The sequence below is a fragment of the Kogia breviceps genome, chromosome 2 (genome assembly GCF_026419965.1).
Source record: "Kogia breviceps isolate mKogBre1 chromosome 2, mKogBre1 haplotype 1, whole genome shotgun sequence".
Classification (NCBI taxonomy): Eukaryota; Metazoa; Chordata; class Mammalia; order Artiodactyla; family Physeteridae; genus Kogia; species Kogia breviceps.
In genome coordinates, this window is record NC_081311.1 from 10,698,243 (window position 1) to 10,713,039 (window position 14,797).

At 46.0% G+C, this 14,797-nt stretch overlaps 1 protein-coding gene across 1 annotated transcript in view; it reads right to left on the reverse strand.

Annotated features, from left to right (window-relative positions):
* Positions 1-247: 247 nt before the first annotated feature.
* The window catches only part of PLPP4 (phospholipid phosphatase 4), a 188,887-nt gene continuing 174,337 nt past the window's right edge, over positions 248-14,797 (reverse strand). Inside the window, exon 7 of the mRNA XM_067027433.1 lies at positions 248-294. Within this exon, the coding sequence (XP_066883534.1) occupies positions 254-294 (41 nt within the window). The 3' untranslated portion in view covers positions 248-253. The remainder of the gene's footprint in view (positions 295-14,797) is intronic.

The window sequence follows — 14,797 nt, forward strand, 5'->3', positions numbered from 1 at the left end:
TTATTTTCTTTGAAATGAAAATCCACTTTTAAAACAGATTGAAGTTTGATCCTAAACTAATGTTTTGTCAATCAGCAAATAGCAAACATCACTCTCATGTTCCTGTTTAAGTTGCATTTTCAAAATGTTTGAGAGCCATAGATAGCTAAAATTTAGTGCTTTCAATACCTTTTAAAAAACGATGGATCTTCTTCCATCCCTCTCTTCCTTCATCCCTTTCTTCTAGAATAATTCACTCTAAAAGTCAGGAGGGTCAGGGGACCACACAAGGTGCTCTGGGTGCACCTTCAGAGCCTAGGTGAAAGATCAAAAACACTATTAGAATTCAACATGTTAGGGCTTGGAAAGTCTAATCAATCACCAAGTTGCAGCAGTTAGACCTGAAATAAAGGACTCAAGGTTTCCTTTAAGGTATTATTTCACTGAGGTCCAGGAAGTCACAGGATGGATCCACAGCCACAAGGTTCCTGATGTAATTGGTGGATGTGGGAATAGAGACTGGGGTCCGGTCTTCCAGGTTGATGCTCTCTCGACTCTTCCACTAAGACCCTAAGAGGTCTCAAGGAGTGGGACCAAAGGACCATTTCCAAAACCCAGGGGGAGAGAGGCTGTGCTGACTTAACTAACTCAAGTCACAGGCAAACAATGACTCGGGCACGAATTTCTCCTTACTTCTCTTGCTGTCAGACAAAAAACAAACCCAGACTTAGGTAAGGAGAGCCTGTGTTTCAAAGGATTATAGCAAAGAGAAGAGGGCTAGTGCTGTAGGAAGAGGGAAGCTATTGCGTTAGGGGACTCCTATTGATAGGAGTAGATCTACAAGCAAGAGCTCTACAAGCGGCTCAAAGGCCGTCTAGTAAAGGACTTTCCTTTTATGGGGAGGAATAAGCAAGTCTAGAAAGAACCAGATGTGGGACAGTGGAATGAGCAGAGGTGAAGTCACTAGATCAGAGGATATTCTACCCTGAGGTCAGCCTTTTCCTCTGGACAGGCCATCAGGGAGGGTGGTATGCTGGCTCAGGATGAGGCGGGTGCGGCCGAATTCAGGGCCTTAGGGTACCAAGGGAATCTTAACCAAAATTTGGTTAATAAGCATTTTGTTCAGATTGATCACAGATAGTTCCGTTAACAATTATGAAGCAAAGAACAGAAATTTGGAGGGTCTCTGTCTAGTCTTGTTCTAGGTAAACAGGGCGGGCATCTGTGAGTATTATCTAAGCCCTATGGGGCGGCAAGGTTCCTGGCAGGAAGCCAGTTCTGGAACACAAAGGAGTGGGGAATTTCTTAACCATCTCTGTTCTCTGGGATTGCAGGGCACCAGTAAAGGCAATATTGTCAGAGCAAAATGGGGCATTTACTGGTACCATTTCTAAAGATTAACCCTCATTTCCCTGTCCCACAGCCCTTTCTGTGAAAAGTCCTTTGTTTTAAGAAGAGGAATTTATTTTGCAAGATTCCTCTTATTAAACCAAGTCTAAAAGTGGGTCAGGAGGCTGCAGTGTCCCTCCTGGTAACTGAGACAGGGTATTGATTTCAAAATATTGAGACCCAACCCATCGCATCCACCACTTCTCTCAATTGACTATTTTTAAATCTATTTTTTTCATGCTGCCCTCTTCTCTGACCTGTGGATTAAAAGACTCTACTATGGCAAAGCTAGAGGCAGAGTCTCCTAAAACTTGTGCCACTGAAGACCAGTTACGTGGGACCTAGTCCTCACACAGGTTTCAGCTAGCGCCCCCCTACCTCTCAGGCATTGTTTACTTGATTTAAACCCTCGATTTCACAACTCATGGGAGCCCTGATACTTCCCCTGTCCCAGTTTTTGCAAATTCTCAGAGCCTTCTCCCTCACGGACATTTGTCCTTTCCCAAGCAAAATCTGGACTCAAAGCTCTGTGCATTCAGACTCCCTTGAAAACCTCACGGGCGTGATGCACTGTGCCGGCCTCACAATTTTAATGAAGATTGGGGGGTACAATGTACATCACACCATCTTCCCCCAACTTGCTGTTTCTCACTCAGGGAAAACTGTTTGTCCCACATCCAGATTTCTGCTTATTTCTTACTTTTCACAGAAAAAAGTGCCAGCTTATTTTTTCCAAATGATACACGGTTATACCAGATTTATTGGGGTGAAGCACGGCCAACTGATTGCATACATTTCCGGATATACACTAAAGCGTTGCTCTTCAGTGTGGCGCAGACCACTTGGAATCTTGTAGAAGTGCAGACTCTCAGCTACAGCCCAGAGCTACTGAGTCAGAGTCGGCATATTAACCACATCCCCAGGTGATTATAGGCACGTTCAAATTGGAGAAGTGCTGGTCTAGAGTCTGAGGTAATCTGGATCAATTCCTGTTACCAAGGAGTCACCTGGTGTAGTGAGTAGAACTGTGTCCCCCGCAAACTGATGTCCACCTGGACCCTCACAACGTGACCTTATTTGGAATAAGGGTATTTGCAGATGTCGCTAGGATCTTGAGATGAGATCATCCGAGATTTAGGGTGGCCCCTAAATCCAGCAACTGGTGTCCTTATAGGAGAAGAGAAAGGGAGGTCTGAGATACAGAGGAGGAGGTCATGGGAGAAGGCAAGTGGAGATTGGAGTGAGGCATCTGCCAAGCCAAGGAAAGCCAGGGCTCGCTGACCGCCGATGAAAGTAGGAGAGAGCTGTTCGACAGAGTCTCCTTCCAGAAGGAACCGATCCTACCGACACCTTGATTTGGGGCTTCTCACCTCTGGAACGGAGACAATAAATTTCCGCTGTTGTTAAGCCTCCCTGTTTGTGGTCTTTTGTTACAATAGCCCCAGGAAACCAATACCTGGTGAAACCGGGGGTTTACTTATGTGCCTCAGTCTGGGTTTTCTTTCCACGGGGTCATTTCAGCCCCTTATTCTCCTCATCAGTTCTGAGCTGGTGCAAAGCTCCCGGGTCTCCTGGAAGTGTGGTCTCACCGTGCTCACATACGCCCCTGCCCAACTTGACAACCAGCCTTTTCTCTCGCAGAGCCTCTTCCATTTCCTGACACTTTCACTCTGTTTCTCCTCTGGCTCCTTAGCTTGGGTTACATCCCTCCCTGCTGCTTCTGTGTCCTCTGTCACTGAGCTTTCATTTTCCCTGCATTTCTCTGCGGGGCTGTTAGAATCTGCCCCAGCCTGCATCCTTTCTACGTTACCTATTCTGGGTGGTTGTTGTTGTACAGAACTTTATTCATTTCCTTTGTGGGTTTCAGTGTTTATCCAGAAAATCTTGTCCGTTAGGCTGGAAAATGTTGGACTGGAGCCAATTCCCTTAGTCACACCTCCCATGTTTTTGTCACCTCCCATGTTGTTGTTGTTGTTTTCTTTTTGGCCACACTGTGCAGCATGAGGAACTTCCCCGACCAGGGATCGAACCCGTGCCCCCTGCAATGGAAGCACGGAGTCTTAACTCCGGACCACCAGGGAAGTCCTCACCTCTCCCGTTTGAGTCAGGGACAGGGAATCCTTTCTCTCTGGTACTTCTGCTTCTTTAGCACCTCTAGACTGTACCACACACTCACACACACACACGCACACACACACACACGCACACATACACACACACACACAGTAACTCCAAAGCCTTCCTTCTGAGATGAGCAGTAGTCCATTCATCTTAATTCTTTATTTCTCTGCCATATGGGACATATTCAGAGTAAGCAAAGAGCAGTTTTTAGCTCATTTGTAATCTTTTGTTGGAAGATATTTTCTTGTTACCAAGACAATATTTTGTCTGGCCATATAAAAGTTCAGACCGTGCAAATTCACTTCTAAGATTAAGCAATTGAATATGGATTTATCCTGGTACCTTGTAATGCTTTTTGCTTTGGAGTTTATTGAAGAGTTCACACTCAGTCATCTTGCTTCACTGCGAAGTTCCATATTTGATCTTGATGAATTGATCCTCTTATCAGCAAGAATTGTCCCCCTTTATATTTGCTCAGTCTTTTTCTTAAAGTCTGCTTAATCTGATATTAACATAACCACACCAGATTTCCTAGGTTTACTGTTTGCATAATATATTTTTCCAGCTTTTTAACAGTAATTGAAATGTGTACTGTTAACAGCGTACAACTGAGTCTTTTATTTTTTAATCCATTTGAAAATTTATGTTTTTTAACTGGAATGTTTAGTCCATTTGCATTTAATGTAATTATTGATATGGTTGGGTTTAAGTCTCCCATCTCATTACTGGTTTGTAAGGTAGAAATAGAGACAAAGACGTAGAGAACAAACATATGGACACCAAGGGGGGAAAGGGAGGGTGGGATGAATTGGGAGATTGGGACTGACATATATTCACTAATATGTAAAATAGATACCTGACGAGAACCTGCCATATAGCACAGGGAACTCCACTGTACAGTAGAAACTGACACAACATTGTAAAACAACTATACCCCGATTTAAAAAACTAAACTTGTTTTAATGTGTATATAATTTATTTGTAGGTGGAATTTTTTAAAGTATGCACTTTTATCAAGTTTCAGTGTAAGCGTCACATTAATTATCAGGCCTTGAAAAACTGTAAAATCTTAGCGTCATAAATGATCCTTAAGATCATCTAGTGTTACTTCAGTTGGGAGAAGAGTCATACAGGGATACATCAAAATTTACAACTCAAATTTTACTGTATCAGACACGACAAAGTTGGATGCAACGTCTTTCTCTGGGTTGAGCTTACTTATTTTCTCTTGAAATAAGCAAAAAGAAGGCAATTCCATGACACCAGGAGACCCGGAGAACCACCGAAGGATTATTCTGCTGCTTGTTTCTTCGTTTTTTTTTAAAAAATAAATTTATTTATTATTTTATTTTATTTTTGGTTGCATTGGGTCTTCGTTGCTGCACGTGGGCTTTCTCTATTTGTGGCGATCGAGGGGCTCTCTTCGTTGTGGTGCGCTGGCTTCTCACTGCTGTGGCTTCTCTTGTTGCAGAGCACGGGATCTAGGCACGCGGGCTTCAGTAGTTGCGGCACGTGGGCTCAGTAGTTGTGGCTCGCGGGCTCTAGAGCACAGGCTCCGTAGCTGTGGCGCACGGGCTTAGTTGCTCCACGGCATGTGGGATCTTCCCGGACCAGGGCTCGAACCCATGTCCCCTGCATTGGCAGGCGGATTCTCAGCCACTGTGCCACCAGGGAAGCCCCTCGTTTCTTCTTAATAAAACAATATAATCCAATTTCTAGAGATACCTGCATAGATTTCAGCCCTCTGATAGTGAGGCAAATATTTTCACATGTCCCAGCAGAACTGGACTCATTCATTTTTTTAGGGGACGGACAGAGGGTCAGAGTGCTACTGGACAGCGTGACACAAACGACAACTCTATTACCTCATCCAAGACAGATAAAGGGCAGGTCCTGTTCCATCTTTCCTGGCAAACAGCTGGCACAGCTTTGCAAATATTTCTCGCAGGAACTTTGCAAGCATCATGTGAACCATTTGGTGCAACAATGAGAAATGTACACTTCAGAGAAAGGTGGGCACAGGGCCTGATGGGACTTACTGAAAAACTATACAACAGTCACAATCTACTGCTTCAATTTGTCTCTCATTAGCAAGGAAAACTCATCAATTTTATGATGTGTGTTAGGAGGCCTGTAAAGTGGATTGACCATGGTCTCCTGCATTCACTTTCATTTGAACAGAAATGTGATCTCCCAACCTTGTTCATTGCTCTCTGATACTAAATGGTCACTTCCCGCTTTACCGTCTTTGGCTTTCAGGCTTCGGTGAAGTTGGAAGAGTACCCAGACTTACTCTTAAACCTTGACAGGTGAGCGCAGCTGTGGACCCGCCACCTGATCCCATGTGGTAATTGCACAGACCTTCTGGTAACTTGTGCGAACATTTCACGGATGGGCTCCCGGGCCCCAGGGCCTTGAATGTCTGAACGGCTGGCAACAGGACCGGTCTGCAGACCCCATGCACATCACTCATGCAACAAGATCAGCCTGTTCTTTGCTTTCTGCTCGTGGACATTTGTCATTTCGCTCTGGCTACGGTTGGGTTTTGATGCCATTTCTTTTCCCTTTTTGCAAGTCCCAGATTTCCAGTCTCCTAAGGATAAAAACCTGACCTAACGAATGCTAAACTGCCTACAGTGTTTCTACCATGGAGTCATAAACAAAGTTCTACTTCTTCAAGGACTTTCAAGAGCTGGAAACTTCCAGATCATGTCAGCTTGAGACGCTTAAGGGTAGGGACAGGGTCTTGCTCAGTTATGCATACTTCACAACCTCCTTGCTTAAGGTTGAGGCTCACAACAAGTTTTCTGAATCAGATTTAGTACCATAATCCCAGTTGATAAAGGAGGATATTGGGGCTCAAAAAATCAACAGACTTTTCAGCAGATCGGTGACGGGAAAGTGCATTCAGGGTCCTTCCTGCTAGGGACGACTTTCATTCCAAGATTCAGCTGAAGTTCCACAGCCTCTGAGAAGTGTCTACAGCTTTTCCCATGAAAGGAACTTTGCAGCTTCTCCTCAGAGGAATGTTTTCAGCTGTAAAACACAGCATTTGCTAAGCTGACGGTTACCAACTCTTTGTCTCTTGCAATAGTCTTTTCTCCTTCCTGCTAATTCAGCAAATTCTCATTAAAAGGGAACACTCTCTGTCCCCGTTTCAGACTTTTGACCTCTCACCACCTTCCTTTTCGTGCCACATGCTAAGGATTATGCCCCCAGGCCAAGGAATCCTGTCTCTTCTGGAACAGAGGGTGGGCTGCCTTCTTGCCCACCACAAGCCTCTTGTTCAGATTCGATACTCCGGAGTTGGCATCTCTTTTAAGCAATCTCTGTGTCTCTCATTCCCTGCGGGCTGGCTTACCACACCAGTCAGCTCAAGGCTCTCATCGAGCTTCATGTCTGTTTTCCCACAACACACTTCTTTGCTCTTAACTCTGCCCCAGCACAGCAAGCCGGCTGCTCTCAGGGGAGGCTTGATTCTCCCCTGCTCTGCTTCCTGTGAGGCCAGGGACTGTCAGGGCAGAAAGCCTCCCGTCTTAAAGCAGGAGTTTCCCACCTCAGCACAGGTGGCACATTGCGTGGCTCCTCCTTTGCTGTGCGGAGCTGTCCTGCGCATCTGCACATCGTTGGATGTTTAGCTACATCCATGGTCTCTACACACTAGAGTCCAGGAGCACCCGCCCACCAGAAAGGTCTCCAGACTTTGCCAACTGTCCCTGGGGGCAAATTTGCCCCTGGATGAAAACCACTGCTTGAATGGAACGTATCAGCTGCTCATTAAAAGCAAATAAATACAGAAGACAGTGCTCTGTGATTTCCTACCTGTGTGGGAAGGACTGGGAACCAACCACCAGAGTCATGTCAGAAGAATAAGGCTCTGTGTTCAGGAAATCCACACTCACGTGTAACCTCTTCGTGTGGAAACACCAGTGTATTTTCTTGAAAACCAAGAAAAAATCTTTTGTTAGTTTCTTAGCACACACAGAAGCATGCTGAAGAAGAGGGCCTGACATTGTGGCATAATAATAATATGCTTTTGCGTGTAAATGGAATTTTAGAGCTAAATACAGCCTTCCACGTGTATGAGCTCATTTTGGCATGGATCTTTGAAGTACTAAAGGGAAAATGAGGACGATGACGATGACACTGCTTTGTTAAAACCATCCTCTGGAAATTGAATTCAGCCAGTTTTAAAAACTTCTGGGACTTCCCTGGTGGTCCAGTGGTTGGGACTCCGTGCTTCCACTGAAGGGGGCACAGGTCTGATCTCTGGTTGGGGAACTGAGATCCCACCAGCCGTGGAATGCGGCCAAATAAAAACCAAACCAGGAAAAAAAAAAAAACAAAAAAACCCACTTCTCCACTGGATTTATTTCCTTGCTAGACAAATTAAGAGAACATACATATTTTCTTTAATCATAAACTATGCAAAATAGAAATAACTTCATGAAATATTTGCAGACTCTATGAGGTTAGATCTTGTTTCCCACTCTCTCTCCTTTTCCTATCCCAAATGGAAAAAATAATTTAATTGCCTTTTGTTGGTGGAAAAAAAATCCCCTTAGCAGAGTTACGAGCAGGAAGTGTGTTTTTTGTTTGTTTGTTTGTTTGTTTTGCGGTACGCGGATCTCTCACTGTTGTGGCCTCTCCCGTTGCGGAGCACAGGCTCCGGACGCGCAGGCTCAGCGGCCACGGCTCACGGGCCCAGCCGCTCCGCGGCACGTGGGATCCTCCTGGACCGGGGCACGAACCCGTGTCCCCTGCATCGGCAGGCGGACTCTCAACCACTGCGCCACCAGGGAAGCCCAGGAAGTGTGTTTTGCAATGTCAGAAGTTGCTCGGTAAGCATTTTGCATCCTTAAAGCCTCTTGATCATCAGTCTACGAAACAGCAAGTGTCCCGACAGCCTGTCACTTCCAGAGCTCTCTTATTATATTCCTAGGCTTCTTGATCTTACAAGCTCATCACTGAGGTCCAGTTGTATTTTAATGTGTTCTCTTCCCCACTGCTTTCTACTCCCTTAATTAGACTAAGTGACGGGCTTGATCTGACGCTTCTCACCCAGGAGGGGATGCTGATCACCACAGGTATTCTGAAATGGCCTTATCGTTGGCTCCGTGGGCCCGTCCGCTACCTATAGCCTAGAGCATTGGTAAGAGGATGGGTTAGCCCTCCCCAGAGAGCTGCCTGTCATCAAGTTCCCTCTGATTTTAGGAGGTGCGCCTTGGGGGAAAACGGCTTGATCTGTACGATGAGTTGGTTGAGGTCACAAGCAGAATCTAATGGGCTCAAAGCTACGCTTGGAAACAAATTGTTTTCACTGGCCGTGTAATTTTGATGGGCATAGGCTGAGCATCTGTAATTTGGAACTTGGAAGATCAAATTGGGCTGGCTGGTACAGATACGGGGACGCTCAAGAGGAGATGCTAAATGCGTGTCGGGAGGTGATGCGAAGGATGTGAGAACCTGGAATTTGACACAAATTTGCCCCCGATGGGGCCCGTATGCTTGACGCTGTGGGCACTGAATGCTTTACCTGTAATCAGAGGCGGTGGGACTGTCATGAAAAAGTCCACCCTCAATTTATTCCCACGTATTCTAGCTGCCCCAGAGGGTCCAGTCAACAACGAGTAGGGCGGAAGGACATATCCCGGCCATCTGATGGAACTACAGACACCTCGATAATCAAGCATGCACTCCGGGTGGCATGTAAGGTGGAGCTCACTGTCAGAACCTGCTGTGGGAATCTGCAAAACCTTTCAGCCGCAGACATTCCAGAAATAACTTTTAAGTTCCTCGGATGGCTGAGGAGTCAGTCATGAATCTACTTTCTTTTCAACAAACTGAATTCCCAGAAACCAGCTGTCCTAACGTGAGGTTAATTTTCATTCCCTTTTTACTGTATTTTCAACCAGGTGGTTGTGAGGAGACTTGGAATACCCAACAATCCAGGAAAAGCTCCCCCAGAGGGTCTTAAAGCTTCAGTGAGCCCCCGGGCTCCAAGCCATTGCTGATACGCAGTGGACAGTCCTATCACACGATAAACAGACAGATATCCACTTGAAATTGACTGTCAGGGAAGCAACAGGGTTTAGCATGAAAGGAAATCAATTTTGAGAGCTCACAAAAATGCCAAACTCCAAGAAAAAACAAAAACAGAAACAGGAAAACTATAAGTGAGCTGCTGCTTTCTTTGCACTTTAGTCCAAGCTGGAGGAAGGAGGGGTCCTAGTACTTCTCGAAGAAATTACTTCTCATCACCAATCATGCTGCCTGCAGTCAGAAGCCCGGCTGCAGTGGAGGAGTACAAAGTCCGCCCGAAACATAGAGAATCTTACGACTTGGGAATGTGCCCTCAGAGCTACGGATGCCACTAACAATCATCCTTTCGCACTTACAAAGCCTGGTTTGGTTTGCAGAGAGCACCCTGGAACACTCCATCGTTTCAAACGTCATCTGGGGAGCTGGGCTTGATGGAATCGCTGGCAAATGAATGGACACCCAAACAGGGGCACCGTGTGCCTCTGCCTGGCTGAGGGAGAGATGCACACAGCTGAGGCGTCTGAAATGGGGATGGATTCGACTCATTAGCGGCTTCTTCTCCAAGGCGCAGCATTAAGTGTGATTCGCCTGTTACTTCCAACACTGTCTGCTGGAGGCCACTTAGCTTTTAGCTGGAAGAGGATTTTCACCAGGTGGGAGCTGCTGCTTCACTGCAGGGCTTTCTGAGGTCAACAGGTAAAGCTGGGAGCAGCTGCACGGCAGGCTTCCTGCTCCAAGTCTCAGGCAATCCTACTGTCCTAAAAGGAAAGCTTGCCCACAGGCGGGTACTAAACACACTTGGAGCCAAACGCTGGCTGCCACGTGTGTATTTTTACACTGATTCAGTAGTGGACTCGGCGTGGGTCCTCACCGCTGAGGGAGGCTGGCTTCCCATCCCCACCCCACCCAGCCTGCAGAGTGTGTAGTGGGGCGTGAGTTCTTCCTAAAGCAGGCGGGAAGCACGGAACGGCATATTAGACCTGGGTAGTAAGACAGGCCTGATGTGGCTGCCAGAGACTCAGTGGGTCCTTTTCTTCACCAGCAGAAATGCAGAGTTCCCAAAGCAAAGGATATTAATCCACTGAAAGCAGTCACCCTGCAGGACATTAGCCTAGCTTCCTGAATCCTCTCCTGAAAAGATGTGTGGGAGACACAGAAAAAAAAAGAGTAGGTATTATAAGGCTATCTTCTCTTCTTATGGCTAATATATATGTTTATCTGGTCTTAGTTCTTCTGTTTTATCTTACAGCTAAAGGAAGCTCAACATGGAAAAGTTTAAAAAAATACAGAAATGTCAAAAGGGAAGAAGAATCTGCTAGGCTGCTCCCTAGAGAAAACACAGCTGGATTTCATTTCTGTCTTTTCTCTCGATATTTATATTTTATATAAACATTATATTTATATCCTGTTTTTCTCTATGTGCATATGTTTATATATTTCAGAAATGCTCTCATAGGACACATGCTCATTTAACCTTGCTTTTCACAGTTTATAAATCTTGAGTATCTCTCCATGTCATTAACTTTAACGTAATGTACAAAGCTCGATGATATCTTAAGAGATTAATTTCTGTTTCTCCTCCCTATATTTCCCCATCCTTTCCTCCCTACCCTGGTCCCCCCTCCCCCGCCCTTAAAGCAGAGAGAAAGCTCTGTGTTTCACCCCAGTCAGAGTCTACAGCCAGAGAGAAAGAAGTTGCCATCAAAAATCTCCTGCCCTGGAATTTGTTTCCGAAGATCTCAGCCCACTGAAGGTGATAAGTGAGATGAGCCAGAGGGACACCTCGGGTGAAAGGAGAGTCAGGGAGAGGACAACAGAGAGAGGAAGGGGTGGGTATTAAGAGGCCTTTGGGACCTGTGGGAGCAGAGCCTGAGGAGGTGGCCAGAGCTGAGAGGGAATGGCCTTGTGATGTGTTCAAAAAGACAGAATCTGGAGACAGGCTCCCAGCATCAGCGAAGAGGCCTCATCCCTGGGTGGACCGAGGTCAGTCAGGAGCCTCTCACCCGAGGGGGCCGGTGTTCAGGATAGAGGCTGCTCAGTGGTCACCGGTGTGAAAAGCCGATTGTAATTACAGCCGTCACCCTCCCGTTACCTCGCCAGCCATGGCACTGAAGGCAGCTGGAGCTTCACCATGACCAGGGGGGAGAGTGGGCGGAGTCTTCGAAACAACTGAGGGACTTGAATCCAAAATTCAGGTTGAGTTAGAGTCAATACAGGAAACGAGAATTCCTGCAGAGCTGGACTTTGAAAGCAGAGTCAGGCTCATTCTATGTACTTAACCCACCCATCCCACAATGTTCAGCACAAAGCGTAATTTTAATTTTCCCACCGTTTGACCTCCTTAGTCTTAACTTTTATTTTATTATCTAATTAATTTCTTTATAAAATTTCTGGGACGAAGTGAGAGCGTAGCATTGACATATATACACTACCAAATGTAAGATAGCTAGCTAGTAGGAAGCAGCTGCATAACACAGGGAGATCAGCTCCGTGCTTTGTGACCACCTAGGGGGGTGGGATAGGGAGGGAGAGAGGGAGACACAAGAGGGAAGAGATATGGGGACATATCTATACGTACAGCTGATTCACTTTGCTATACAGCAGAAACGAACACAACATTATAAAGCAATTATACTCCAATAAAGATGTTAAAAAATTTTTCACTTATCATTTTTTTTCTTTCTAATTTTTCGGTCTAATTTTATGTGTTTACTCTTAACGTTTCGTATCTGTATCCAGCCCGTATATACGGCAAGTGGGAAGTGTCCGCACCAGGCGGCCACAGTGAGGTTGGCCTGTGACCTGAGCAAGGCAGCCAGGGCCTTGTCCTCCCTCCAGCTGAGCCTGCAGTTGCCATCCCAGCCTCCGGCAGCAGGTCATGTTCTCTGCAGAGAGGAACGGAGAGGAGAGGCTGCCTGAGTCACTGGCCAATCAGGTCAGTCCAGGCAAAGCCCAGATCAGAGCTCTCCCTCGCAATTAACCACAGGCCCTTCTTCCAGTTCACCGGAAACCTCAGCCAGGAGACAGCGACTCCTCCTGCACTAGCAGCTTGGGATGACCACAGGCTGCTGCACAGGCTGCAGCGTAACACTCTGATGGTGGCACCTGCGTCAGTGAGGCCCCAGCAGCTCCCTGGCGGTGCAAGCGTCCTATAGCAGCTGCTACGTTGCTGAGCGGGACTCCCACTACATCATGCTGGTGGGGTCGAAGGAGCAAAAACAAAACAGCAACAAACAAAGGTCCAGTCCAGTGGCGTTTTTTTCACATTTCAAGCTATTTAGACCAGTGATGAGAATATATATGGTCCCCGATCCCCTTGGTATGTTCCCGGTCCATCCACTGTACTTGGACTTGTGCTGACCCCTAACAGTGCATGTTTGCAAATCTCAGTCAGACACAAGCTCTCCCCTGGGTGGGGGCAGGGAGGGGTCACTAGAGCCGACTTTTATTGAGAACCATGTCATGGGAGTAGCAGTCAGACCACAGCGGAGGCTGAAGAAGCAAAGACTTCTCTTTGGGGAAGTTGAGAGAGAGATTGGGCGGTAATTGCAGCAGACACGGTTCAAGAGAGGATTTATTTGGAATAAGAGTTTCAAAGCATTTCTAGGCTGAGAGGAAGCAACATAGGCAGAGAGAAATGTTGAAGCTACAAGGTCAGGGGAGGTCTGAGCAGCGAGGTGCTGGGGAGAAAGTGAGAAAACCGGATCAAGAAACCCAGTTTTCTGGGCTTCCCTGGTGGCGCAGTGGTTGAGAGTCTGCCTGCCGATACAGGGGACACGGGTTCGTGCCCCGGTCCGGGAAGATCCCATATGCTGCCGAGGGGCTGGGCCCGTGAGCCGTGGCCGCTGGGCCTGCGCGTCCGGAGCCTGTGCTCCGCAACGGGAGAGGCCACGGCAGTGAGAGGCCCACGTACCGCAAAAAAAGAAACCCATTTTTCAGAGTCACCCTTGAGTCTTTCTTATCTGGTGGCTGCTGGCTACTTGGGTCACTCTCTAATATCTGTCACTTATTAAGAACATAATAATGAAGAGTGCAAAATAAAATTTAAAAGTCAAGACAGAATAAAAACCTACCTCTCCTTTTGTTTTGGATTGTGGTTATATGGATATATATGATTGTCAAAGCTCATTGAACTGAATACTCATAGTTGGTTCATTTTATTTTATGTATCCCAACGTAAAAACAAAAACAAACCTACCTCTCCTAGGAGCTATAGAAATATTTATTAGGAGTTCTATTGACAAACACGATTACAATAGTTTAGGGACAGTCAGAATCATAAGGTGTGAAAGCAAGAGTGATACAGTGTTTTTATTTCCCAAGTATGATTCTAAAAATGCATATAGAAGCTGGAAAATCACCATTAATTCTGCCCTTATTGGTGTAAATTAGACAGGAATCTCTCAGTGCATGCATTGGGCTGAATCAATGTGTAGTTTGCATTTTGTGACCAAGAGTACTGACAGCTAACATTATACTGCTAGCTCACGTTATTTACCATTTCTATAAGCCAGGAATTTCAGGAGTATTATTTCATCCTCTTTCTGAGCCTCTGAAGTAATGGCATTTTCCCAATGAGGAACCTGCAGCTCAGAATGGCTATATTATTTGCTTGAGGAAATAACAGATCTAGGGTTCAAGCTCATCTCTGCCTGTGTCCAGAGCTCAAGATTTGAACCACTATGTGGCACTGAAATAAAAACTTCTGAAATTTTATTTTAAATGTAACTGAGGGAGGGAGGGAGACATGATATTCAAAGAAACAAAATGAGTAGTATTTTGGGTAAAATGAAACACTTTGTAATGTGATGAATCAGATCATCTGTTGCATAAGTTAGTATCTTTGCATGTGTCCATTTTCTCATTATGGGGCATATGCTCGTATGGCCAGGGCTAAGGGGAGGAATGGCATCTGTCCTCGCCCCGGGGCCTTTCCTTAATGAGGCAGAGATATGAATACTCAATAGAGTATTTATTCTTTGAATAAACTTTAGTGATAAATCTACCTACAACTTCTGCTCACATCTCATTGGTTAGAACTGTGGCACATGGCAAGGGAAGTCGAGAAATATCGCTTTTTGGAGCATATACTGTCACACCCAATTAAATCAGTTGTTCTTTAGGCAGAGGATACTGAGAACCTAGCTAGAAGTCCACGCCAGAGAGAACGAGAAGGCAGAATTACGGGAAACCAGAGCACAGACTTGGGAGAAGGCACAGTGACAAGATGGCAGGCAGAGGGTCTGGGGTGTTAGGGCAGGAAGAG